Consider the following 27,583-nt stretch of genomic DNA (forward strand, 5'->3'; position numbering starts at 1 on the left):
ACTTTAGGTGCTTATTTGTGTTGTTTCTGGTGGCTTATTTCAAGTTTGAGGACCTGTAGATCTTCAGATACTTGGATTCCACCAACATGTATGTAATGACGTGCTCACTTGAGCAGCACATACACCAGCGTTTATGTGATGATTCATTTTTCATTTTCAGAACCCCATTCTGGGTTTCATGTTGCATTTAAAATGCTGGATGCAGATGGTGACGAGATGGTTGAGAAAAAGGAATTTTTTAAGGTAAGTAGGTTCTAGTTATTTTTGGTTTATCATAAAACACCTGAAGGCTTGTGGGGTAATTCTACATTTCTATTAAGATGAAAATTATATCCACTGCCAACATATGAAGTGTCAAAAACTTCTATATACATTCAAAAATACTAAAATTGCTATAATGCAGCCTTGAGGAAACAGTTACAGAACAGGGGTAAGATTCTGGAAGGGGAAATGAGCTGAAGCGCCTGCATTTTGTAGCATTTTATTTTTATGATTTCAGCAAATGATAATATAACAGAAAGGGCTTCATAGATAAGCAAAAAATTGTTGTTACATCCCACCAAAAAACAATACGAAAAATAAAACCTTAAACCTTCATGAAGAATATGAGGGAAAATGAAAAAGCCACAATAGGTATAAATTGGTGCAAATTTTCTAGGGATCTGTGCAGGCTCATAATTGAAAAGCTGAAAATATGCTTAAATGATGTTTCTCAATACATAACTCTGTAACATGGCAGCAATAAATCTCACTCCACTCCAAGGAAGTTGGCAGTAACGTTCAGAAGTGCGTCAGTGCATGTAAACAGTGGGGAGAGTGCTAGGCAGAGCTCGGTGTTCTTCATCTAGAGGAGCACTTTATGGAGAAAACACCTCAGCTCTTTCATCTGTGCTTTTCTTCCAGTCTCCAGTGTACTGGGAAGAGAGAGAACAAAGCTTGTTGAAATTATATATAAAAATGGGAGTCTATACTTAACTTACATTCAGTTAAGTAGCCAGTAGCGTGTGGGACTGTTAAACCCTTGAAATAATAACTGTGACTAAGAAACCTGAGTTTCTAAGTTTTAGTTTATCTAAAACTTACATTGAAAAACTGACATTCACTTCAGGTATTGGCAGATTCTCAAGTATGTTTGAAACAGCTTGAGTATGTGAATCTACTTTTTAATTTTTACCTTTATTTACTTTTTATTTGCTTTTATGTGAAACCTAAATGCAGATCAAGTACAGGTATACCCTGGAGAAATTGTGGGTTTTGGAGAAGTTGTGGGTTGTGGGCCAGACCATCTCAGTAAAATAAAGCAAGTCACACAAATGTTTCAGTTTTTTAGGGAAGGTGGAAATTATACTGTGGTCTATTAAGTGTGGAATAGCATTATATCTCAAAAAAAAAAAATGCACATGCCTTAATTTAAACATATTTTATTGCTAATAAATGCTAACTAACATCCGACAATGCAGGGTTGCCACAAATCTTCAATTTGTAAAGAAACACAAAATCAACAAAGCACACTAAAACAAGGTGTGCCTGTATTTCCTATGAATATATTACCTGAGTGTCTTGTAGTGTAAAATACACACTGGATTTTGAAGAAAAAAGAAAGGAATGTAAAGTACCTCGATTTTTATATGGAATACATGATAAAGTCATAATTCTGAGATATTAATTTCACCTGTTTTTCTTTGTATTTTTGCTGCACTTTAATGAAAATGAAACTAAAAACTGCAGATGATAAATTATCTTTTATATAGAATAATAACAATTTCAATCATTGGAAGAAAAGGTTCTAAAATGGATGTAGATAAGTAAAATTTGCACCAGTTTATACCTATTGTGGTTTTTTCATTTTCCCTCATATTCTTCATGAAGGCTTAAGGTTTTATTTTTCTTTATTTTGGTGGGATGTAACAATTTTTTACTTATCTACTTATCTTTGGTTCTAAAATGGATGTTACTTAAGTATCTGTTATGTTGGTATCTTTATTTTTTCAAATGATTCCCTAGGTTAATAGACTTTTTAAAGTAACTGAGCAGCTACTGACACTGGCTGCACGTGCGACTGAAACACGGAGCCGTTCGCCTGCGGCTTCACTCCCTGCCCACTCACACGTTCATGGCGTTCACTTTATTCACCTACTGTACACCCTCTCCCACATGGTTTCTAAAGATGCTAAATGTTTGTAAACCTAATTTTTACAGGATCCCAACTGATTTATCAATGCATTCCCTGCTTAAGATCTTTCTTGCTATATCCTTTGTTTCTAATCTTTGAGAGTTTCTTATACATAAAATCAATTATTTTAGTAAATTTGCAAAGCCTGTGGATGGCTCTTATTACAGGGATTTCCTGAGGGATCCCGTCTGCACCTGTGTGAAGCATCCAGTTGCTTGTACCACCATATCTCATCTTGAGCACACTCACCTTGAAAGCTTTTCAAGTACTTTTTTTTAACATAATAGTTGAACACTCTAAATTTACAGAACCACTTTCTGAACACTGCATTTTTTTCTTAGATATTTGGGAAATTCTTAGCATTTCTATGAATTAAGAAAACAAGAAAAGGAATTATGTTAGAATACATCACTGATTTTTTTTTTTTTTTTCAGTTTATAAAGCTCAACCTTATTCTAAGCCCGTAAAAGGTTCTTTGTGCTGATCCCAGGAATAAAACACTAAACTTGATAACCCATGGAGCATGATAGTTTGTTGACTTAAACAGTGTAGAGGAGAAAAAAACTATGCTTACATTAATTATTTGAATAATTATTTCACTTCCATGATGATTATATTAGGAAGCCTAGGTATATAGCATCTTCTGCTTGAAATTTTATTGGAAGAACCAACAACTCTTTCCAGGTCAGAAAAGTAGAGTTTAAAAGGCAGGATTTTGTGTGTTTATTCCTTCTTCCAACTTATCTGAATGTTTCTCCAGTGAATTTTACTTGTTGCTCTTCCCACCATAAGTGCTAGAAAAGTAATGAAAATTACTTTAATACCCTAAAGATAAATATAACAGACTGACTTGGAACAGCAGATGGAAAGTAATAGATTTCTATGAAGTTTTGTGAAAATGTCCCCAAATATAAAATTCTTAGTTTATGACTTTTGTGTGATGTGGTACACCCCTTTCTTATTACCATCCTGATCTCTTGGCTGTGTTGGTTGGTGTATTGTTCACATCTTCATCCCAAGAGTAAGTAAAATAGCCACTTTGTGTATAAGCCAGTATAGCCAGTATCCACTCTGTCAGATAGTAACAAACACCACCACCAATGATCAAAGCCGGTAATAGTAAAGCAATTTGGTCTTTTGCCTTGATAGATGGTGCATCTGCTTATTGGGATGAGTGCCAGGATTTTAGTGCAATTTCTTTAAACAATAGGTTGATGACAAGTCTGTTTACTAGTGTGAATTTCTCCTTAGGTGGTCCTCTGACTTCACATTTCTCCCACACTGGTGGGAAGGGCTGTGCTTTTAATGCAGTGAGGTTATCATTTTAGAATGCTACATATTCCTGCTCGAGATACTATTAAATGCAAAGACCTTCAGTAGAATTTACTCTTCTTAATTCTGGAATAGTGTTCTTACTCCAGAATTTAAATTCTCATGATCCATCCTGAAAGCAAAAATAAGTTAAATTGACCTATGTGTTACACTTTACTTCATTTTCAGCCTGAAATTGAAAATATGGATCAGTATGAAGTTGGTCATTTTGGCTGTATTTTCTTAGACATTCAGAATGTGTGTTTGAATGTGTCCTCCTGGCTTTTTTCACTACTAATGTTAAAAGTACTCTTTTTTTGTCTAACAAAGCACCTCTGTTTCTACCAGAAACTGTTCTTCCTCTGCCTCGAGGGCCTTGCCCTACTCCTTTCATAGCTAGTTACTCAGAGCTCCACCCAGATGCCCTGTCCTCACAGAGAACTCTCCAGAAGAAGCCAGTCTTAATAGAAGCCCCTGCCCAGTATCTCCGAGTCCTGTTACCCTACTTCATTTTTCTGGTCACAGCACTTGACACTGTCTGAAATTCTCCTGTTTGTTCGTTCGCTTGTTGGTTACCTCTGGCCCATTAGAACTTAAGCTCAGTGAGAGCAGGGACACTCTCTGTCCATGACCACTGTGTTCCAGCACTTAGAACAGTCGTTTGAGCAGCACCTAGTCCTCTGCGGTCATGACCCACATCAAGAACAAATCCAATGACTCTCTCCACTTGACTTGAAGATACTTCAGAGCTACAGTGACACCGACACTATGACATTGCCCAAAGGATGGACAGGTTGACAGTGGAGCGTAGAGTTCACACTTATATGATCACTTGATTTTCAGTAAAGACACCAGATCAGTTAATGGGAAAAGCAAAGTCTTTTCAACAGATGACGGAAGAACAAATGGATAGGATATATACATGGAAAACATTAGCCACAACCTTTCCCTCACACCATACACAAAAATATATTTGAGATACACATGTAAACTGAAACCAGAAACTTCTGGGAAAGCTCGTAAGAGCGTATCTTCAGGATGTGGGGTAGGGCAAGGGGTGGGTGGGCAGGGAGTGGGTAGGAGAAGTGCAGCTGGACCAGGAATGGCTGGATGCAGCTAACTGTGGAGGCTGCGTAATGCATGTATGTTGGGTTGTTACAGGAGTCTCTGCTGTGTCTGGAATTCTCCATGAAAAAGTGAAAGTAAAAGTTGTTCCGTTGTGTCTGACTCTTTGCGACCCCATAGACTATACAGTCCATGGGATTCTCCAGGCCAGAATACTGGAGTGGGTAGCCTTTCCCTTCTCCAGGGGATGTTCCCAACCCAGGGATTGAACCCAGGTCTCCCACATTGCAGGAGAATTCTTTACCAGCTGAGCCACAAGGGAAGCCCAAGAATACTGGAGTGGGTAGCCTATCCCTTCTCCAGGGGATCTTCCCAACCCAGAAATCAAACCGGGGTCTCCTGCCTTGCAGATGGATTCTTTACCAACTGAGCTATCAGGAAAGCCATAATAAAAACCTTAGGAGGTGTGGGAAACAAAGCAAGAAATGTTTGGGTATTGAACTTGGCAGTATGTCAGTTGTCAATTCAGCTTTATTCCCTGAAATAAGTGGGGTTGGGGAGGGAGGGGAGAATGTTGAAAAGTTTGAGGGCTTTAGAGAACTAGAGATACACCATATGCCTAAAACAAATCTCATAGAAGCAGCTGCATTTGAAATAATTTGCAATTTAGTGGCAGCATTTTTCAATACTAACAAAGAAATAGCCTAGGAAAAAATGGGCAAAGGTTTGTCTCCTAATGGATTTGGATCCATAGTATGAGATTTTGTCTACATTTAATTTAAAAAAAAAAATTCTTTTTTTTTTTAATTTGCTTTCCATGTGAGGATTGGTACAAATGATTCTTAAAGGTAGGTAGGTTTTTTAAAAATGTATTCGGTCTGAAGGTACTATTGATAGTTTCATAATTAGTAGAAAGATGTAGGCCTTTAAATTGTTTTAATGCTTTATAAATGCATTAAGAGACAAGGGAAGAACATTTATGGGATACGAATAGCTTTTTTAAGAGCTGGGTACTTAAAATGTGTCCATGAGGCATCAGAGATAGAAAAAGAAGAGAGGAGATAGAGAAAAGATAGAGGAGATAGGAAGAGAAGAGAATAAAAATTCTCATGGAGATGAGGATAATCATGATGTTTTTATACCTTAATGTGATGCTTTTAAACTGTATTAAGTGAGCCAGCTTTCTTAGGAGAAAAGATGACCCAAATTGTAATAAATGTAATAATATTAATACTTGCATATCCATTTTCATTTTTGATTCTTGTGTGATCTAAGGGGAAAAAACTATTAGTCATAAGGCAAAAATAATTTATTATTTAACAAATAACTAGTATACATTTTATAATAGAAACTTAGCATCTGTCTTTTAGGTTATTTTTAAAAATCCAGTAGACCTGCACCTGAATTCCTGTTTGCCCTCTTCCTAGCTGCAGAAGATCATAAGTAAACAGGATGACTTGAAGACAGCAATAACCAATGAAACGGAATGCCAGGTATTTGCAAATAAATTGAGTATTTCCAAGCAGATGTTGTTAAGAGTAGCTTCTCCATCCCATTTTTTCAAATAAGGATTCCCAGATAGTTGTGAAAATTACCAGTAACCTAATTTTTCTATTTTAAATAGATTTGCCATATTCACATGATCCAGAGCTCAGAAGATTGACCCAGACTATGTGCGCAGGGCAGAACCCTCCTCCAGTGACCCTGGTCTATGTCCCCGCTTCAGGCTCTTCTCAGCACCTGCTGCCACTTCCTCTGGGCCAACCCTGGGAGCCAAGGGCACCTAGCGGCCTGCATCGTGTGGTCTCTGCCATGGGGATAGCGCACCCTGGGCTGGAAGACAGGCCCAGCGCTTGCCTGGCTGACTGACTCTCTGCCTGGCGGAGCATTGGTGAACTTGTCCTTGTGCCCACCCTGTCTGAACCCAGTTACCTTTCTGGCTCTGAGCTGCAGGTGTGGGGTTGTGACCCCTGTCCTGCAGCACACGCTAGAGGACACAGTGCACTTGCTCTCCTGGGTTCCCATTTAAGGCCCTGGACCACAGCCCCGTCCACCCTCCAAGCACATTTTTCTCTCTGGGTCCCGACTATCCCTCAGCTGAATGGTGCCCGAAGATGTGAAGTCGCGGGAGCTGGCCCATCCTCTGCCCCAGCCCCCATGCCAGCTGCCTGCCCCTCTACAGCCCAGGTTCTCACGAGTTCTCCCACTCCCACACAACAGTCACCTGCCTGCCACTGATTCTGGCCGGTGGGGGCAGGATTGGGGAACACCTGTATCCAGCCTGTCTTTCTCTAGCTGTTCTTTTTCAGATGATTTGGTTTACATGTGTACCCCCTTTGTTGTTTAGTTGCTGCTGATATCTTTTTAGCTGTTCTGATTTTGTTTGTTTGTTTGATTGACATTGTGAAGGTGGAAGTCTCTGAACCTGCTTCTCACTATCTTGAATGGACTCCTCACCTGGGGACCTTGTAATTAGGAAAAGCTAGTGTTTTTCAGATTTCTAGCATCCTGCGAAAGGTTCCAGACTTCCCTGCTTTAACTCTCTCAGTCCTGGTTCATTAGAAAGTACCCAGGGGGCACGTTTTGAAATAACTAATATTCTGCTGTAAGCTCCCTTGTTGGCCTGATCCAGAGTTTGTTCTCTGCAGAGACCTCCTGAGTCCTCTCAGTGTTTAGCCATGGGTGTTCTCCTCTTGAGCACAGGTGTAGAGTGATGGACAGAAGGGTTGCATCTATTTTATACACTTTGTTGTTGTTACAGAAATCTTTTGTAGGTATTGTCCTAGAAATTGTCCAGGCTCCAGGATCCATTTCTGTTCTTGGTTATAATTTACTTCAAATTATTCTATCATTTTTTTATAGGAACAAACGGTGCAAGAACCTGAAATTAACACAACACTTCAGATACGTTTCTTTGGAAAAAGAGGAGAAAGGAAACTTCATTATAAAGAATTTCGAAGGTAAATGCAAATATTTATGTCCTTTTAGGGGAATTTTATAGCTAAAAAGTAAAGAAACAACTGAATACATGTATTTATGTCCCAGAACTGCATACCATAAGACCAGATACTGTGTGTGGGTCTCTATAGTATCTCTGAGAGCAGAACCTATGAAGTGTAAACTAAAGTTACTATGTTCAAAATACATCAGTTAACCAGATAGAAATGGTTTGTGCAGGGAGGGACCAAGGGACAGAGAACAGCAAGGAAGGACACAGAGGCATGAGAACATGTGCCTTGTGCAGGAATCAGAGAGGCTGGGTCTGGTAGAAATAAAAGGGAAGGGTGGAGGTGAGGGCGGAGGCCCTGAGTCCTGGGGCTTGAGTTACGCCCATGAGGGAGGCCCTGAAGGGGGCCGTGGAACGTGCTGGTCAGACGGGCTTACTCTGGCAGGACAGGGGTAACAGCAAAGGAGGGATCCTGTGAGAGACAAGACATAGTTAGGAGATAAAATCATTGGGCTTGGTGATTGTTTAAAGGGAATAATTTCACTTAGAATTCTTTAAACTTTTTTTTTTTGCAGGAGAAAAATATTTTATTTCTCTTTTTTTCTGTTTTATAACAGAGAAAGATGACATGGCATCATTAAGCTAGACTAGGCAAACAAGAAACAAACAAAACTCCTTCAAATTGAGGAGTAAATGAAAATAATCATAGCTAATACATATAAATGTGTATTATATCTAATAAAAACGTATGCAGTATGTAAATTCCTGAGCCACAGAGAAATCACAGTATTTTTTACTTTTTTTTTTTTTTTTAAGAAATCTGAAGTATTTAATAAACTTTTTCTTTTTTTTTTTTTGAGAACCGGGAAATGTGGTTTTATTTTTTTATTTTGTTTTAATTTAAATTTATTTATTTTCTTTAAACTTTTGAATTAGAGTTTCTGTAAGTAGTGGGCCCTGTGAAATGTGTTATACCATTATGCAGTTTTTAAAAAAGATGCAGTGAACAGAGAATGCTTTAAATGCAGTTTTTCAGGAACTTCTCTGTTGGATGGAGTAGGGTACCCTAAAGTTAAAGGGGGTGTACTGAGTTAGAATTCAGTAATCTTTAAAATTTAAGCCTTTAAAATTTTTCATAAGTTGTAAAGTAATAACAGAAAATAGCTCACATATATTATATGTTTTATATATATGCGTGTGTAATATATTATAAACATATAATTTTTTAACTGCCCAAATTAATCCTAGAAATTCCACAAGAAGCTCTTCATGTGAGTGTGGAGATTTTAGTTTTGTTTCTATAGGACTGTGATGTTTCTATAGAACATCTTCCTTAGAAAGATGTTGCCTTTTCTGCCCTTTGTCTCAGCCTCCTCCTTACAGCCTATCTGATTAAGGATCAGATCAGATCAGATCAGTCGCTCAGTCGTGTCAGACTCTTTGCGACCCCATGAATCGCAGCACACCAGGCCTCCCTGTCCATCACCAACTCCCGGAGTTCACTCAGACTCATGTCCATCGAGTCAGTGATGCCATCCAGCCATCTCATCCTCTGTCGTCCCCTTCTCCTCTTGCCCCCAATCCCTCCCAGCATCAGAGTCTTTTCCAATGAGTCAACTCTTCGCATGAGGTGGCCAAAGTACTGGAGTTTCAGCTTTAGCATCATTCCTTCCAAAGAAATCCCAGGGCTGATCTCCTTTAGAATGGACTGGTTGGATCTCCTTGCAGTCCAAGGGACTCTCAAGAGTCTTCTCCAACACCACAGTTCAAAAGCATCAATTCTTTGGCGCTCAGCCTTCTTCACAGTCCAACTCTCACATCCATACATGACCACAGGAAAAACCATAGCCTTGACTAGACAGACCTTTGTTGGCAAAGTAATGTCTCTGCTTTTGAATATGCTATCTAGGTTGGTCATAACTTTCCTTCCAAGGAGTAAGCGTCTTTTAATTTCTTGGCTGCAGTCACCAACTGCAGTGATTTTGGAGCCCAGAAAAATAAAGTCTGACACGGTTTCCACTGTTTCCCCATCTATTTCCCATGAAGTGATGGGACTGGATGCCATGATCTTCGTTTTCTGAATGTTGAGCTTTAAGCCAACTTTTTCACTCTCCACTTTCACCTTCATCAAGAGGCTTTTGAGTTCCTCTTCACTTTCTGCCATAAGGGTGGTGTCATCTGCATATCTGAGGTTATTAAGATTTCTCCTGGCAATCTTGATTCCAGCTTGTGTTTCTTCCAGTCCAGCGTTTCTCATGATGTACTCTGCATATAAGTTAAATAAACAGGGTGACAATATACAGCCTTGACGAACTCCTTTTGCTATTTGGAACCAGTCTGTTGTTCCATGTCCAGTTCTAACTGTTGCTTCCTGACCTGCATACAAATTTCTCAAGAGGCAGATCAGGTGGTCTGGTATTCCCATCTCTTTCAGAATTTTCCGCAGTTTATTGTGATCTACACAGTCAAAGGCTTTGGCATAATCAATAAAGCAGAAATAGATGTTTTTCTGGAACTCTCTTGCTTTTTCCATGATCCAGCAGATGTTGGCAATTTGATCTCTGGTTCCTCTGCCTTTTCTAAAACCAGCTTGAACATCAGGAAGTTCACGGTTCACATATTGCTGAAGCCTGGCTTGGAGAATTTTGAGCATTACTTCACTAGCGTGTGAGATGAGTGCAATTGTGCAGTAGTTTGAGCATTCTTTGGCATTGCCTTTCTTTGGGATTGGAATGAAAACTGACCTTTTCCAGTCCTGTGGCCACTGCTGAGTTTTCCAAATGTGCTGGCACATTGAGTGCAGCACTTTCACAGCATCATCTTTCAGGATTTGGAATAGCTCAACTGGAATTCCATCACCTCCACTAGCTTTGTTCGTAGTGATGCTTTCTAAGGCCCACTTGACTTCACATTCCAGGATGTCTGGCTCTAGGTCAGTGATCACACCATCGTGATTATCTGGGTCATGAAGATCTTTTTTGTAGATCTTCATGAAGATGAAGGATACTGTTTCATAAAGACATACAGCTTGTATGTCTCCAGGAAAGACAAGGAAGGTGATACCAAGAGACACTGTTGTGGTAGCTAATTATGGTATTAGTGTAGATATTAGTATTCTCATTTAAAGAAACAGCATTGTATTTTGAAAAAGTATCTGTGATTTAGACAAACCTGGGTTCCAACACTGAATCTGACAGTTTGCTAAGTGTGATCTGATGGACAAATGGTTGGAGACCTGCAGTATATTGAAACTCGTGGGATACTGCTCAGGGTGCCCATGCTCCTGAGTGGGCACACGCTTAGTTACAGCACTAAGGTGAAGCCACAAGTCCTGACGTCCATCTCGTATTCCAACATTTAGGTTTATGGAAAACTTACAGGCAGAAGTCCAAGAAATGGAGTTCCTTCAGTTCTCAAAAGGTTTGAGTTTCATGAGAAAAGAAGACTTTGCAGAGTGGCTCCTTTTTTTCACTAACACTGAAAATAAAGATGTTTATTGGAAAAATGTGAGAGAGAAGCTGTCAGCAGGAGAGGTTGGTGTGCCTTTTTATAATGCTTCTGATGAAGATGAAATAATAAGTTAGACATTGATAGAATTCAGTAAAGTAGCTTCCAAATTAATCAAGACTGAGCAACTGTTATATAATTATATGATGCATGAAATGATGATTGCCAAACTGCTAGTAATGATTAATGAACTGTGGTAGGATTTCAAGTGATTTTTTTTTAATATTTATTTTTATTTATTTATTTGGCTGTGCCAGGTCTTAGTTGCCACATATGGAATCTTTAGTTGCAGCATGTGGAACTTAGTTCCCAGACCAGGGATCAATCCCAGGCCCCCTGCAATGGGAACATGGAATCTTAGCTACTGGATCACCAGGGGACCCTCAAGTGATTTTTTTTTTTAACTTTATTGTTCCAAAAAAATTTTTTTTGACATGGGGATGTGTTTTTATATAATTTTTTTAAAGCTATCTCTGTGATGAGGGAAAATATAATGAAATACAATGAAGGTTTCATTTATAATTACAATAGAGATACATAACAATTAGAAATATATTTAACAAGAAATATATAGAAAAACCTTTAAACCTTGGTTAGAAGAAATAACTCATCTAACAGTAGAGACATCCCCTGGTTTTGAACAGAACCTCTTAGTATTACAAACATGGCAGTTGTCCCTTGAATAACCCATAAGTATAGTGTCATGTCAGTCTGCACGGCCTTGGTTTGCTGCACCAAAACATCAGCCCTGGACACCCCGCAGCCGACACAGGACAGCAACCTTCTCAGTCATGCTGCTCGTCCGTGGTGGGCCAGGGGTAGAACTGCCCACATCTTTGCTCGGGGACCAGACTCTCCAAGGCTCTGCCCCCAAGGAGCTCCACCATCTGCCAGAAACCATCCAGAAAAGAAAGGAGTGAACCACGTTCCAGCAAATAAATGTTTAGGCCTGGAGATGTCACACTGAGCTACTGGCTGGACTGATGGCCTGAAGGCCCTAGCTAACTGAAGGGAGGCAGAGCTGTGTGGTCCTGAGTGCACAGGGCTCAGGGGTGTACCAGGTACCGTGACCACCAACTGACATCCATAAAACAGTCTCGAATTCTTGGGAGGGAGCCAGACAAGCCACAAGTCTGTGTGACACTGCTGAGGGGGCTAAGGGACAGGGAAACCTCTGCACCTTCCCTATAATTTTGCTGTGAGCCCAAAACTGCTCTAAAAAAAAATTAAGTCTTTTTAAAAAAGAAAGCTGAGATATTAAAATACAGCACCAAACATCAGAACTAAAACAGTGTGACTGACAATGAATTTGACAAATAAGTTGAACAGAAAATAAAGTCAGAGATAGATACAAATACAGAAATTTAGTATGTGTAAACTCAGATTATAAATTGGTTGCATAAAAAAACTAAATAAATGGAACTGGGGTAATTCACTGGGTATCTGAGGGAGAAATGAAGGTGACCTCTGCCTCCCTCATGACTCAGAAATAAACTTGAGGTGGATCAAAGAACTAAAGTTAAAGAGAAAACTGAGTAAGTATGGAAGAAAACTTGGAAACAATCTCTGAGAGTGGGTATACGTACTAAGTAAAACCCAAAAGCCTTATGTTGAAATTATTAAATTACTGCATAAAATATAGAAATCTGTTGCCTTCCTCACTCCCCCCCAAATTATCAAAATCAAAAGGAAAAATTAACAAAATGGAGGAATTAGTGGCATCACAAGTAATAGACCAATTTCTTTAATTTATATGATGAGATCTTTAAAAATCAAGACCACCCAAGGGTCTGACATTCTACCGTATTTAATGTAGAAAATGGGATCTCAGATAGCAGTGTGTTAATTACTAATGGAGATTTTGTCTCTGCAAGTTAGCCTGTGTCACTTCCTGGGTGCCAACAGAAGACCCAAACCTGCCAGGTCAGAGCCAGAGAAGGTTATTGTCTGTAGTCTGGAGGCCGCCCAGGCACCACATCCGTCCCCCAGGGCCCATGAGGTGGGTTTACGCCACAGCCGAGGAGCCCAAATCCTTCATGAGGGACAGTAGGTGCGGTCGCCCCTGCTCTGAGGGAGACAACTGTGTCTGCTCCAGGCTGTTCACTATGCAGATACCCTGGAAAGACCCTGGAGTAGAATAGTGGCTGGGCCTCTGTCTACGAGATGTGAGAAGCTCAGAAGACCCACTGAGAATTGCCCCCCAGCATCAGGTCACCTGGCAGCCCTTCAGACACCGGAGCAGAGACAGCAGGGACACGAGAAATCCACAAGTGCCCGATGAACATAGATGTGCAGAGGGTTTAATTCACTCAGGACCTTTGAGGGGAGATAGCGGGCCTGTGACACATGCCCCCAGCCTTGCAGTGTTCAGTCTGCACTGGCACATCCAGGGCCCTGCACTTAATCTGAGGGTTCCTCCTAATCTCTAAAATCCACACATTTGTGCTCAGTTGGGTCTATCCCAGACTTGGATAGACTACATTCATAGACTTCATGATAGAAAAGAGGACACACAGTTATAGTCATAACATTGTTGAATAAGTTTACAAAGTTGTAATAAAAACTCACTTTGTTGTTCTTTTAGAACATTAGTTTGGAAGAGTTCAAGTCATTTTGTCATTTTGCAACCCACTTGGAAGACTTCGCTATTGCCATGCAGATGTTTAGTTTAGCTCATCGTCCTGTCAGACTAGGTAAGTTATGTGAGTCACTTAATTTTTACTATCTATGAATACTGTCACCCTGTTCTTTAACTGATTGATACCAGTCCAGGGACCACTTACCAGAAAAACAATTGATTGGCCTTTCAGTTAATTCAGTGTGGTTATTCTAGATTTACAACCATTTGCCAAACAATTTATTAACAATTAATTTTGCTTTTGCTTTCTTATTTTTCTCCCTGAGAAGGAGAAGGAAATATTTAAATGTATATTCAAAACACTGATTAGATTAAAATAGCCTGCTGACGTTTCTCAGCCATATTTAATTTATTATTTGAACACATTCTTGATGAGTATTTGTGTTGTTTTACTTCCCAAATGATAAATAAATAGAGTTGTTTTTACTTCTCAAATAATAAAAATTTAGACTTAGACTATTTTATGTGGTTGATGAGTTTTTATATTTTCTCCCTTCAGCGGAGTTCAAGAGAGCAGTCAAAGTAGCAACAGGACAGGAGCTGTCCAACAATATTCTGGACACCGTCTTCAAGATCTTCGATTTAGATGGTGATGAGTGTCTGAGTCATGAAGAGTTTCTTGGGGTGTTAAAAAACAGGATGCATCGAGGTTTATGGGTAACAGATTTTGAGTCTTTAAATTGCATGTTTATATGTAGTTAAATGAATGAAACTAAACCGAGAATTTGATTTAATGTATAGTCTTAAATGGAGTTTTCAACATTTTTAAAGAGATTGTAAGCAGTAATTACAACAAAAGTATCTCCTACAGATGGGACCACCATTTTTGTCTTCTTTTTTAAAAAAATCTGAATCAGGAACCACGATTCCAAATTTTAATTTGGATGTTGTAGTTAGATACCAAGACCCAAGCTCTAGCCCTATCATGTATTAACTACCAGATCTTGCAAAGCTACATAATTTTTCTGACCCTCAGATTCCTCATCTGTACAACAAGGAACCAATACAATCTACTGGAGAGAATTATTATGATACTTAATGTAGTGACTGAAACACTTGAAGTAAATGTTCACTATTAACAAGATTCACTCACATTCACATATTAGTCTATAACTAAGGGACAGATCAAACTTAGAATTTTGTTTAGATTTGAATCTGCTAGAAACACTCATGAAAGCTGGTTGAAACATCGACAAGTTGAAGACAAGGGTCCAGGGGGTAAGTAGGAATTTAGTCCAGAGGAGGCAGGAGTGAGAACAGGAGAGACTGTGGTGAGCTCACATCAACAGTGCTGTTCGTTTACAACTGAGAAGAGAATATTGATCTTCCTGCTACAAACATTATTTATAGAAAATGAACAGATATTATTTCTACTGGTGATTTACAGGCAGCACCTCATAGTTAATAATCATACTCGTAGAAATTAAACCAGCCTTTCCAGTTAACTTGTAACATACCCTGCGCCCTCTTTGCCATTTCTTAAAAACATACTAAAGAGAAGAGCTTCAAGTCAGTGAGCAGAAAAGGCCATAAATATAATCTGAAACCACCTGCCGCTTCCAGTGGTGGGTCTCCAGCAGTGCTACGCTCTGTGGGCACAAGGAGCCAAGTATTTTCTAACCTTTGCTTTCTCATTTAACTGAGATAAATAGCAAACACAAAGTATTTGTGTGAGTTATTTCTTCCTAAGGCTTCTCATCAAGTATATGGTGACCTTGGTTCCTTTCTTTTTTAATTTTAGCCAAGGTTAAGTCAAAGTCTTAGGTTTATTGTTTTTATTCCATGTAGCTAAGTGAAGTTCACCAGAAAAACAGAAACATTATAAAGTATTATGAAAAGAACACATTATGAAATAATTTCATTGTAAAACCAACATATGAAAGTCACCACAGTCTTTGTTCCCTTCGTGGGGAGGAAACTCCATTCTGTGGTTCCCCTGAGGCCACCCTTGCCTCACTTCATGTCTCACCTTTTCCCTTTGGCTTTCACCTGTGCTGCAGGCACTTTCTGTGTCATCACTTCCAGGCCTTTCTGGAGGTAGCTGGGGAACAGGCACCGCAAGTACATGGAGACGACGGGGCTGAAAGTTGCAGACACTGACCCTGAGTTTTCATTTTGGTTGACAGGTGCCGCAGCATCTTGGCATACAAGAATACTGGAAATGCGTGAAGAAAGAAAGCATTAAAGGAGTGAAAGAAGTCTGGAAACAAGCAGGAAAAGATCTTTAAGAGAAAAAAGAGTGTGGGAATTCTGTTGCTGTGAGCAATCAGAATCGGGCATTTCTTAGAATGCTAGATGTTTATCCTTCTAAGTCTTCATTGATTTCGTTTGTAATATAAAGATGCCTTGTATTGCTTTCTGATTCAGTCATTTCTTAGTAAAATTTCATTACAGAACTTCGTAAAAAGAAATAAGTATTCTTTAACGAAAAGAGATGTTGGCATCTGTCAGAAGGCCTAGGATTAAAGGCTTTGACTTTGGTAAGATGGACAACCTGGTCATGCAGTGTCTAACCTGACTCAAGGTCAGATCAACCTGCGAGCCCCAAAGCTCCTGGAGGTAGATTAAGTGACAGCATTTCAGGTTTCCTACCTGTCCCTTATGTCTCAGACTTCTTGTATATTTTATTTCAAATGAGCTGTAAACTAGTTGTCTTCAAAGTAATATGTAAATTTCAGTATTCCACCTGGAAACTATGAAGTATTTATAAAGATAAAAAAAATTACGGAGGTGCATTTTATGTTGTTGATTGGTTGGTCAGTCACTAAGTCATGTCTGACTCTTTGCGACCCCATGGACTATCGCCCACCAGGCTCCTCTGTCCATGGGATTCTCCAGGCAGGAATACTGGGGTGGGCTGCTATTTCCTTCTTCAGGGGATCTTCCCAACCCAGGGATCGAGAGGCTGCGTCTCTTAGGTCTCCTGCATTGGCAGGAGGGTTCTTTACCACTCGCCCCACCTGAGAAGCCGCATTTTGTTTTATATGTGTTGTTTAAAACAAGGTTTTGTTTTTTTTTAATGTAAATACTTTTAAATGTAAATACTCCTAAGCCAAAGGTATTTCCCACTGAATTGTAATGGTTATGTGGATTTTTAAAGAAATTTCCCAGCTCTTCCCTGAGGAGGTACACAGCAAACAGCAAAGTCAGGGTTTGATGTGAAGAGGAGACAGGAGACGAAGGCAACCCAGGGTAGACGAGGGGTCAGCTGTGTGTGTAAGGGAAACCTCTCATCCTCAGAAGGTGGAGCAGACTGACACCAGTCCATCCCCCTGCCTACAGAACGTCATCGGTCCAGATGAGCTGCAGGGAGAACTCCCCAGCTTCTTTAAATTAAAAGCACTGCAGCGTGGATGCTCCACAAGATGGCACTCTCACTTTTCCAAAATACTTTATCTTCCTCGCGCACCAAGCATGATCTTTAACAGAAAAACCAACAGGAATACTCAGAAAATCACAGAACATTTCAAAAATGACTGACTTGTTGAAGGAGCAAGGTAGGAGGCTGTGCGGACATACCTTAGTTAAACATTTAGCCGCTCCTAGGGAAATGGAGAAGGCAATGGCACCCCACTCCAGTACTCTTGCCTGGAAAATCCCATGGGCGGAGGAGCCTGGTAGGCTGCAGTCCATGGGGTTGCTAAGAGTCGGACACGACTGAGCGACTTCACTTTCACTTTTCACTTTCATTCATTGGAGAAGGAAATGGCAACCCACTCCAGTGTTCTTGCCTGGAGAATCCCAAGGACGGCGGTGCCTGGTGGGCTGCCGTCTATGGGGTCACACAGAGACTGACACAACTGAAGCGACTTAGCAGTAGCAGCAGCAGCAGGGAAATGAACACAGGTGCTACCACAGTAACCGTTCACTTGCAGTCTGTGGTTGTGTCCAGTGATGAAGGAAGTTAATTTGCAGAATCTCCAGGTAACATGTAGTTGGGTGGGTTATATCCTCAACAGCATCAGGACCAAACCTCGGCCAAGCTTGTGCTGTCCCACACCCTCTCCCAGGCACTGGTCCTCCTGTGGGTGAGCTTTCTTTCCAAGAGGATGAAATGGGAGCAGGTACTTTACTTATGTTGTTTATGATGTCTGGATTTACATATATTTAGACACTCAGTCTTGGCAGATATGGTGTTCATAAATAACTCCTTTATGGTTTATAGAATATCATATAAGCTCTCCCCAATGACAATATTTTTCAATCCAGACAAAATTGAAGGAATTTTCATTGCAGCATCAATCATTTCAAATCATGCAAATCTGGAAGTAGCTTGAACGTGCCATACCACGGAAGTGGATAAATCAGTTGTGCTCGATTGCACCCTGGAGTTCCAACAGCGCTTACCATCATGAATGCACCGGATTAAGTTTGGTGATTTTGCTAGTTGCTAAGCTGTTGTCTCTGTTCCAACTTCCCACCACACACACACACACACACACACACACACACACAATTTTGCTAGTTGCTAAGCTGTTATCTCTGTTCCAATTCCCCACCACACACACTGCACACACACACGATTTTGCTAGTTGCTATTATCTGTTCCAATTCCCCACTACACACACACACACACACACACACACACACACACACACACACACACACTGCCTTGTGATGCTGGACAGGCCCTGCTCCATCTGCTGCTGTCCTGCCAGTGTCCCCAGACCCCAGCCCAGCAGCGTGGCAGCCGTCGGTACCAATCTTGTGCTGTTCTGGCTGTTGTGAACATTCTCGTGCTCCCAGAACAAACTCCTTGAGTCCTGCAGAGCCAGCAGTGCTGGCCGGTGCCCCTCCCTGGGCAGCCGGGCCTTTCCTTCAAGCTTCTGCACCCTAACACCCTGCCCCTCTTCTCTGTGTGCCCCTGCCTCAGGGAGGGAGCTCTTCCTGCAAGTGCTTGCTCTGTGGGACCTCAGTTCCTGTGGCTGTTCGACTCTTAACACCTGTTTATGTGTCTCCTTGTATTATGTTTTCTCTGTTGATATATTTAAAGTGGCTCCTGACTGAAAAAATGACTGTATGCCAGGAACTATAGACACAGAAGACAAACTTGGGTAATATTCATGCTAGATTATATACACACAGGTAGCTGTAAGTTCATGTATACATACAAGTATGTATTGCATATTTTTACGTATACTACATTTATACCTGTCCATACACCTATATATATAAAATGTCATCTAACCCTCCTACCATGAGAGACAGAAGAAATTTGAGTCTCAGGGAACTTAGAGAAGTCCCACAGTATTACTCAGCTAACAAGTGAGGAAGCTGGGGCTGTAATCCACAATCACTGACACCACAACCCATCTTTTTCCCACTCTGCCCAAGTCAGTCTATCCTTTCTAGTGTTTGATGGTTCAATCCCTAGGCTGGTCTGCACATGTTTCTTCATGTCATAATATAATAAGCTTTAACTATTCTAATGACACTAAGACTGTCACTGCTGTATATAGCAGTCTGTGCTATACCAGAGTTACGAGAAGTTTGAGAAAACGGGAAAACATGCATGCATGCTCAGTCACTTCAGCTATGTCTGACTGACTCTTTGCGACCCCAAGGACTGTATCCCCCCAGGCTCTGTCCATGGGATTTCCCAGGCAAGAATACTAGAGAGGGTTGCCATACCTTCCTCCACTGGATCTTCCCCACCCAAGGATAGAACCTTCGTCTCCATGGACACCACTAATTCCAGGTTACTTGTCATTCAAGTATTCAGTCAATATGATTCAGTGCCTCTTTTCTGCCTGCTATGTGCTGGGCTCACTTGAAAGCAAAAGAAACCTAGTCCCGCCTTGAGAAAGTTTATAGTTAAATGCGGGGCTCCTTGCACAAGGCCTTTTTGTCGTCCACCCCTTTGATTACTCCTGTAATCAAGGAGCCTTCATTCAGCTTCCATGCCCTTTCCTGAGTTCCAAGGGGCAGACTCAAGCAGTTGTTCGTTAGGGAAGGGAGGGGATGCAGAGACCAGGCAGAAACAGTCAAGAGCAGCCTTGAGGCAAGGTCCTATTTCCCCATGAATGGATACATACAACAGCATCTTTGAGCTATTCTGCAGCTACTGAACCCACTCCAGTGTTCTTGCCTGGAGAATCCCAGGGATGGAGGAGCCTGGTGGGCTGCCGTCTATGGGGTCGCACAGAGTCGGACACGACTGAAGCAACTTAGCAGCAGCAGCAGCAGCTACTGAGACCCACTCCAGGTGGGAGAAGTTAACAATTAACCATGGTATGCTGCTCACATAGACCCCAGACCACCTGGACTTGAAGGCTGATCCATCAGAAGACAGTCCACAAGCTGATCATGCCCTCTTTGAAAAACTGCCATAAGACCTCTCACTATCTTCTCCAAGTTGGGACATATGGTTTTGAGGGCAAGAGTCTGCTGTGGCCCTCTTTGCTTGGCAAAGCAATAAAGCCCTTCTTTTCTACTTCATCCAAAACTCTGTCTTGAGATTCCACTTGGCACTAGTATACAGAGAAGCTGAGCTTTCGGCATCAGTAGACTGGGGAAACTGTCTTTAAATAATCCGACAGAGGAGAGGCCCTGAGTGTATTACATGGGGGTTTAACATAGGTTGCATGACCTCCAGGGCAGTCTCAAATGCTGACCCCACACACATATTCTCAAGAGCTTAGCATGTGCCCCTCTCCTGCCTGGAATGGTGTGTCCATTCTGCCTTTGTTTAGCAGAAACTTGTCAGTTCTCAATCCAAGGCAGTCACAGAGTGATCACAGCCATGGAGACTGTATAGCTGTGTAATTTTTCCTAAAAACCTGCTCTTTTCTGGTGGGGAGTCAATCAGTGTTCCCAGTGACAGCAGCCAAAGCCCAGGCTTTCCCAGTTTAAATGCAATCAGTAACGTGTTCCTGACAGAATGTGGTCCACTGGAGAAGGGAATGGCCTTGAGAACCCCACGAACAGTACGAAAAGGCAAAATGATAGGATACTGAAAGAGGAACTCCCCAGGTCAGTAGGTGCCCAATTTGCTACTGGAGATCAGCAGAGAAATAACTCCAGAAAGAATGAAGGGATGGAGCCAAAGCAAAAAGAATACCCAGCTGTGGATGTGACTGGTGATAGAAGTAAGGTCCAATGCTGTAAAGAGCAATATTGCATAGGAACCTGGAATGTCAGGTCCATGAATCATGGCAAATTGGAAGTGGTCAAACAAGAGATGGCAAGAGTGAATGTCGACATTCTAGGAATCAGTGAACTGAAATGGACTGGAATGGGTGAATTTAACTCAGATGACCATTGTGTCTACTACTGCGGGCAGGAATCCCTCAGAAGAAATGGAGTGGCCATCATGGTCAACAAAAGAGTCCAAAATGCAGTACTTGGATGCAATCTCCAAAACCACAGAATGATCTCTGTTCGTTTCCAAGGCAAACCATTCCATATCACAGTAATCCAAGTCTATGCCCCAACCAGTAACGCTGAAGCAGCTGAAGTTGAATGGTTCTATGAAGACCTACAAGACCTTTTAGAACTAACACCCAAAAAAGATATCCTTTTCATTATAGGGGACTGGAATGCAAAAGTAGGAAGTCAAGAAACACCTGGAGTAACAGGCAAATTTGGCCTTGGAATACGGAATGAAGCAGGGCAAAGACTAATAGAGTTTTGCCAAGAAAATGCACTGGTCATAGCAAACACCCTCTTCCAACAACACAAGAGAAGACTGTATACATGGACATCACCAGATGGTCAACACCAAAATCAGACTGATTATATTCTTTGCAGCCAAAGATGGAAAAGCTCTATACAGTCAGCAAAAACAAGACCAGGAGCTGACTGTGGCTCAGACCATGAACTCCTTATGCCAAATTCAGACTTAAATTGAAGAAAGTAGGGAAAACCACTAGACCATTCAGGTATGACCTAAATCAAATCCCTTATGATTATACAGTGGAAGTGAGAAGTAGATTTAAGGGCCTAGATCTGATAGATAGAGTACCTGATGAACTATGGAATGAGGTTCGTGACATTGTAGAGGAGACAGGGATCAAGACCATTCCCATGGAAAAGAAATGCAAAAAAGCAAAATGGCTGTCTGGGGAGGCCTTACAAATAGCTGTGAAAAGAAGAGAAGTGAAAAGCAAAGAAGAAAAGGAAAGATATAAGAATCTGAATGCACAGTTCCAAAGAATAGCAAGAAGAGATAAGAAAGCCTTCTTCAGCGATCAATGCAAAGAAATAGAGGAAAACAACAGAATGGGAAAGACTAGGGATCTCTTCAAGAAAATCAGAGATACCAAAGGAACATTTCTTGCAAAGATGGACTCGATAAAGGACAGAAATGGTATGGACCTAACAGAAGCAGAAAATATTAAGAAGAGATGGCAAGAATACACAGAAGAACTGTACAAAAAGGATCTTCACGACCCAGATAATCATGATGGTGTGATCACTGACCTAGAGCCAGACATCCTGGAATGTGAAGTCAAGTGGGCCTTAGAAAGCATCACTACGAACAAAGCTAGTGGAGGTGATGGAATTCCAGTTGAGCTATTCCAAATCCTGAAAGATGATGCTGTGAAAGTGCTGCCCTCAATATGCCAGCACATTTGGAAAACTCAGCAGTGGCCACAGGACTGGAAAAGGTCAGTTTTCATTCCAATCCCAAAGAAAGGCAATGCCAAAGAATGCTCAAACTACCACACAATTGCACTCATCTCACACGCTAGTAAAGTAATGCTCAAAATTCTCCAAGCCAGGCTTCAGCAATATGTGAACCGTGAACTTCCTGATGTTCAAGCTGGTTTTAGAAAAGGCAGAGGAACCAGAGATCAAATTGCCAACATCTGCTGGATCATGGAAAAAGCAAGAGAGTTCCAGAAAAACATCTATTTCTGCTTTCTTGACTATGCCAAAGCCTTTGACTGTGTGGATCACAATAAACTGCGGAAAATTCTGAAAGAGATGGGAATACCAGACCACCTGATCTGCCTCTTGAGAAATTTGTATGCAGGTCAGGAAGCAACAGTTAGAACTGGACATGGAACAACAGACTGGTTCCAAATAGGAAAAGGAGTACGTCAAGGCTGTATATTGTCACCCTGTTTATTTAACTTATATGCAGAGTACATCATGAGAAACACTGGACTGGAAGAAACACAAGCTGGAATCAAGATTGCCGGGAGAAATCTCAATAACCTCAGATATGCAGATGACACCACCCTTATGGCAGAAAGTGAAGAGGAACTCAAAAGCCTCTTGATGAAGGTGAAAGTGGAGAGTGAAAAAGTTGGCTTAAAGCTCAACATTCAGAAAATGAAGATCATGGCATCGGGTCCCATCACTTCATGGGAAATAGATGGGGAAACAGTGGAAACAGTGTCAGACTTTATTTTTCTGGGCTCCAAAATCACTACAGATGGTGATTGCAGCCATGAAATTAAGACGCTTACTCCTTGGAAGGAAAGTTATGACCAACCTAGATAGCATATTCAAAAGCAGAGACATTACTTTGCCAACAAAGGTCTGTCTAGTCAAGGCTATGGTTTTTCCTGTGGTCATGTATGGATGTGAGAGTTGGACTGTGAAGAAGGCTGAGCGCCGAAGAATTGATGCTTTTGAACTGTGGTGTTGGAGAAGACTCTTGAGAGTCCCTTGGACTGCAAGGAGATCCAACCAGTCCATTCTGAAGGAGATCAGCCCTGGGATTTCTTTGGAAGGAATGATGCGAAAGCTGAAACCCCAGTACTTTGGCCACCTCATGCGAAGAGTTGACTCATTGGAAAAGACTCTGATGTTGGGAGGGATTGGGGGCAGGAGGAGAAGGGGTCGACAGAGATGGCTGGATGGCATCACTGACTCAATGGACGTGAGTCTGAGTGAACTCCAGGAGTTGGTGATGGACAGGGAGGCCTGGCGTGCTGCGATTCATGGGGTAGCAAAGAGTCTGACACGACTGATGGACTGATCTGATCTGATCTGACCATGTTCCTGGACTGATCCTAGAACCAGTGGCCAGGACACTTTCTGGGGACAGATTCTATACGTCTAAATGCAGATCTAACCAAACCAGAAACTCCTGCAGTCATCAGAGTCAGGACTCTGTCATCCCACCTTGACAGCTAAACCTCTGAACTCCCTTCTTGGCTGCATCTCATTAGTCAACAAACAGATCATTAGTCAAGTATGCAGCAAAGAAAACGGCCTGGTGCAGCCAAGGTCCACTGATAGATGCTCCAATTAGTGGGAGAAACTTCAGAGAAGCAGGATATTTGCATAGCCTCAAAGGACCTCCCCCAAGAGATTTACTAAATACTGTAATGGTTTGCACAGATGTATCTGATTTTCTCAGGTTTCCTCCAACCCCAGGATAGAGGCGAACAGAATACGAGAAAGAACAAAAGCTGCACGTGGGCCAAGAGGTTGTCTCTGTTCCCCAGGCTCAGGACAGAGCCTGACGCAGAGAGTGAATAAAGGAAGGAACGAACTGCAGATGGATTATGGAAGGCCATGCCCAAGCGTGGAGGGGAGGGGAGAGCAGGCAGGAAGCAGGAGGGACAATGCAGGCCCAGGACTCACCAGCCATGGTGAACCCACAGGACAGTGAACCAAGAAGTGGGCCTCCAGCCACAGATGAGGGCTCTGTTACCTGAAACAGCTCCCAATCCCTCTGCTCACCTGCCCTCTCACATCCACCTGGTAACCATCATTCTATCCTGTCTCTACAAATCTTACTACTCTGCACTTCTTAGAAGTGTAGTTGTACAGGACAGTTGACCCTCCAACAACAGCTGTGAATTGCACATGTCCACTTATATGTGGATATTTGTCAACTGTAAATCTTACAGTACTACAGTCCATGGTTGGTTGAATCCTCAGATGCAGAGGACCCTTGGATATGAAATCAATGCTTAGTTACTCAGTCGCATCCAACTCTGTGACCCGGTGGACTGTAACTCTCCAGGTTCCTCTGTCCATGGGATTTTCCAGGCAAGAATACTGGAGTGGCTTGCCATTTTCTCCTCCAGATTTTCCAGACCCAGAGATCAAAGTCTCATCTTGTGGCTCCTGCAGTGCCCACAGATGCTTTACCACTGAGCCACTGGGGAAGCCCTGGATACGAATGGATGACTGTAACTTACATATGGATTAACCCTCTTAACTGTATTTGTCTTTTATGATTGGCTTATTTTACTTAGTGTCTTTAAGACTGATCCATGTTGTAAACTATGACAAGATTTCCTTCCTTCTTAAGGCTGAATAGTATTCCACTGTATATACACATCACATTATGCTTATCCATTATCTGACAATGGACACTTGCATTGCTTCCTTTTGACAATTGGGAATAATGCTGCTGTGAACATGAATGTACAAATACCTGTGGGAGTTCCTGCTTTCATTCCTTTTGGGTTATGTACCAGAAGTAGAATTGCTGGATCATGTGATAATGCTATGGTTAATTTGCGAGGGGAACTGCCGTAATTTTCCACAGCAGTCACACCATTCTATATTCCTACCAGCAACACACGAGTTCCCAATTTCTCCATATCCTCAACACTTGTTATTTTCTGCTTTGTGGTTGTTCTTGTTTTGTAGTAGCCATCCTAATGGGAGTGATTTGTTCTCATTTTAATTTTGACTTGCATTTCCTGGTGGCTCAGATTGTAAAGAATCTGCGTGCAATGTGGGAGACCTAGTGTTCAATCTCTGGGGTGGCAAGATCCCCTGGAGAAGGGAATGGCAATCCACTCCAGTATTCCTGCCTGGAGAATCCCATGGACAGAGGAGCCTGGCAGGCTACAGTCCATGGGGTCACAAAGAGTCAGACACGACTGAGCGACTCAACACTTTCACTGCACTTTAATCAGTGAGGTTGAGCATCTTTTCATGTGGTTATTGGTCATTTGTATGTCTTTTTGGGGAAATGTCTATTTAAATCCTTTGCCCATTTTTAAACAGAGTTGTTGGGTTTTGTTGTTGTTGGGTTGTAGGGGTTCTTTACACTTTCAGCATAGCAATCCCTTACATATATGATATGTAAATCTTTCTCCCATTCCACCATTTGCCTTTTCACTTCGCCTGTAAATGACCATTTCTCTGGCTATAAAATTGAAGGATATTACTTTCTATCAGCACTGAAAATACTACTTTGTTGTCTTCTGGGATCCGTTTTTATTGGTAAGAGGTAGTCACGTACGGATGTGAGAGTTGGATCATAAAGAAAGCTGAGCACCAAAGAATTGATGCTTTTGAACTGTGATGCTGGAGAAGACTCTTGAGAGTCCCTTGGACTGCACGGAGATCCAACCCATCTATTCTAAAGGAAATCAGTCCTGTATATTCATTAGAAGGACTGATGTTGAAGCACCAATACTTTGGCCACCGGATGGGAAGAACTGACTCATTGAAAAAGACCCTGATGCTGGAAAAGGTTGAAGGCGGGAGAAGAAGGGGATGACAGAGGATGAGATGGTTGGATGGCATCACTGACTTGATGGACATGAGTTTGAGCAAGCTTTGGGAGTTGGTGATGGACAGGGAGGCCTGGAGTGCTACAGTCCATGGGGTCACAGAGTCCGACAGGACAGAGTGAGTGAACTGAGAGGAAGTCAGCTGCCAGTCTGATTAGTGTTCCTTTGGTAATTTGATTTCTATCTCTGGAATCTGAAAAATCCTATATTTTTCTCTTTATTCTAAATATTTAATAGTTTCACTACTCTGTGTCTAGGTTTCAAGGACTTAAGTCTTTCTTCAATTCTTCAACCCAGGAAGGACCCTGAGTCAGAGTGACTGGCCAAAAACTAATGCAAAAACTAATCCTATCACCATAAAACCTGAGACTGCAAGCCAGTGGCAGAACAGTCCTCCTGGGTTCCCCTACCCTCCTATTCCCCTCCAGTAAAGTCTCTTGCTTTGTAAGCACGTGTGTTTCCTCTGACAATTCAATTCCCAGTGTTAGACAAGAGCCCACTTTCAGGCCCTGGAAAGGGTCCTCCTTCCTACAACAATTTAGTTCTAAACTTATGAGTTTGTGGGTTTTTTCTTCTTTAGTCTTTCACATTTACAGCTCCATGGCTTCCATAGACTCCTCTAATAGTTTCACAGCTGCCTTGAGCTGCCCTTATTCTTCCCCTGCCCTCAGTTCAGAAACAGAACCCAAAATGGCGTTTTTTTGGAGTTGCTAGCCAGCAATAGGAACGCGGGGCTTGGGGGGAGGGGGGGGCGGATCTCTGTGGATGCGGTCCTCAAGCAGCTGGCCCTGATCCAGGATGGGAAAGCAGCCCGTTGCCCATCAGGCTCTGCTGACGGCCACGATCCCCAGGGAAAGAGGAATCACAAGTTGGGGTACCAGGGAGTCATCTTGGCTGGGACATGATCTGGCCGTTTTACATGCACCAGAACTTGAGTCTCAGGGCCAAACAGGCGTTGTCCATCTGCTTGAACCGCTGAAGAAAGGCCTGCGTTATCAGGGAGTGAAGAATGTCCACACCTTAGGTGGGGACGAGTACCTCCCCTCCCTCGGCGATAAGGCCCATCCCCGGGCCAAGGTTATGCCAACTCACTTCAGGATCTTGTCTCCCCCGAAACCTGCAGTAAGTGATACTTGTAGGCGCGTCTATGCCCACAGTTATTGTTTAGCAGTACTCACCAGTTATAAATAAACAGGAAACTTCAGGAGCCTTCGGGCAGTGAGGGGGGCTATCCCCGGTTCACAACTCAACCTTAAACCCGGGTTTCAAATCAGATTGACTACACGGGGCCGTCCTAAATCACACGCACCTACGATTTCCACCTGAAATACGAGCAAATTACTTCAAAGCGCGGGAGTCCGGAATCGAGACGCACGCGAGGTTCTTGAGGCCGCAGTTTGGACGGAGGCCGTCCCGCTGCAGCGAGAACCCCCGGGCCCCCTCCCGCCCACCTTACAGCTGGGAGGCGCCGCGAGCGCCTTCCAGTCACTTCCGCCGATGTTGCC

The 27,583-nt window shown here is 42.0% G+C and overlaps 1 protein-coding gene and 1 long non-coding RNA gene across 2 annotated transcripts in view; one reads left to right on the plus strand and one right to left on the minus strand.

Annotated features, from left to right (window-relative positions):
* Positions 1-16,366, plus strand: part of MICU2 (mitochondrial calcium uptake 2) — a 55,622-nt gene extending 39,256 nt beyond the window's left edge. The window contains exons 6-12 of the mRNA XM_055542552.1: positions 161-243; positions 5,977-6,042; positions 7,412-7,509; positions 10,858-11,029; positions 13,588-13,696; positions 14,141-14,298; positions 15,768-16,366. Of these exons, the coding sequence (XP_055398527.1) occupies positions 161-243; positions 5,977-6,042; positions 7,412-7,509; positions 10,858-11,029; positions 13,588-13,696; positions 14,141-14,298; positions 15,768-15,869 (788 nt within the window). The 3' untranslated portion in view covers positions 15,870-16,366. The remainder of the gene's footprint in view (positions 1-160; positions 244-5,976; positions 6,043-7,411; positions 7,510-10,857; positions 11,030-13,587; positions 13,697-14,140; positions 14,299-15,767) is intronic.
* On the minus strand, positions 224-27,393 carry LOC129624523 (uncharacterized). Its single transcript, XR_008701001.1, has 3 exons — positions 27,257-27,393; positions 15,611-15,796; positions 224-914 (listed from the first exon to the last, which is right to left on the minus strand). It is a non-coding gene; the product is annotated as an uncharacterized LOC129624523 (long non-coding RNA).
* Positions 27,394-27,583: the final 190 nt, after the last annotated feature.

The sequence above is a fragment of the Bubalus kerabau genome, chromosome 12 (assembly GCF_029407905.1).
Source record: "Bubalus kerabau isolate K-KA32 ecotype Philippines breed swamp buffalo chromosome 12, PCC_UOA_SB_1v2, whole genome shotgun sequence".
NCBI classification, from domain to species: domain Eukaryota; kingdom Metazoa; phylum Chordata; class Mammalia; order Artiodactyla; family Bovidae; genus Bubalus; species Bubalus kerabau.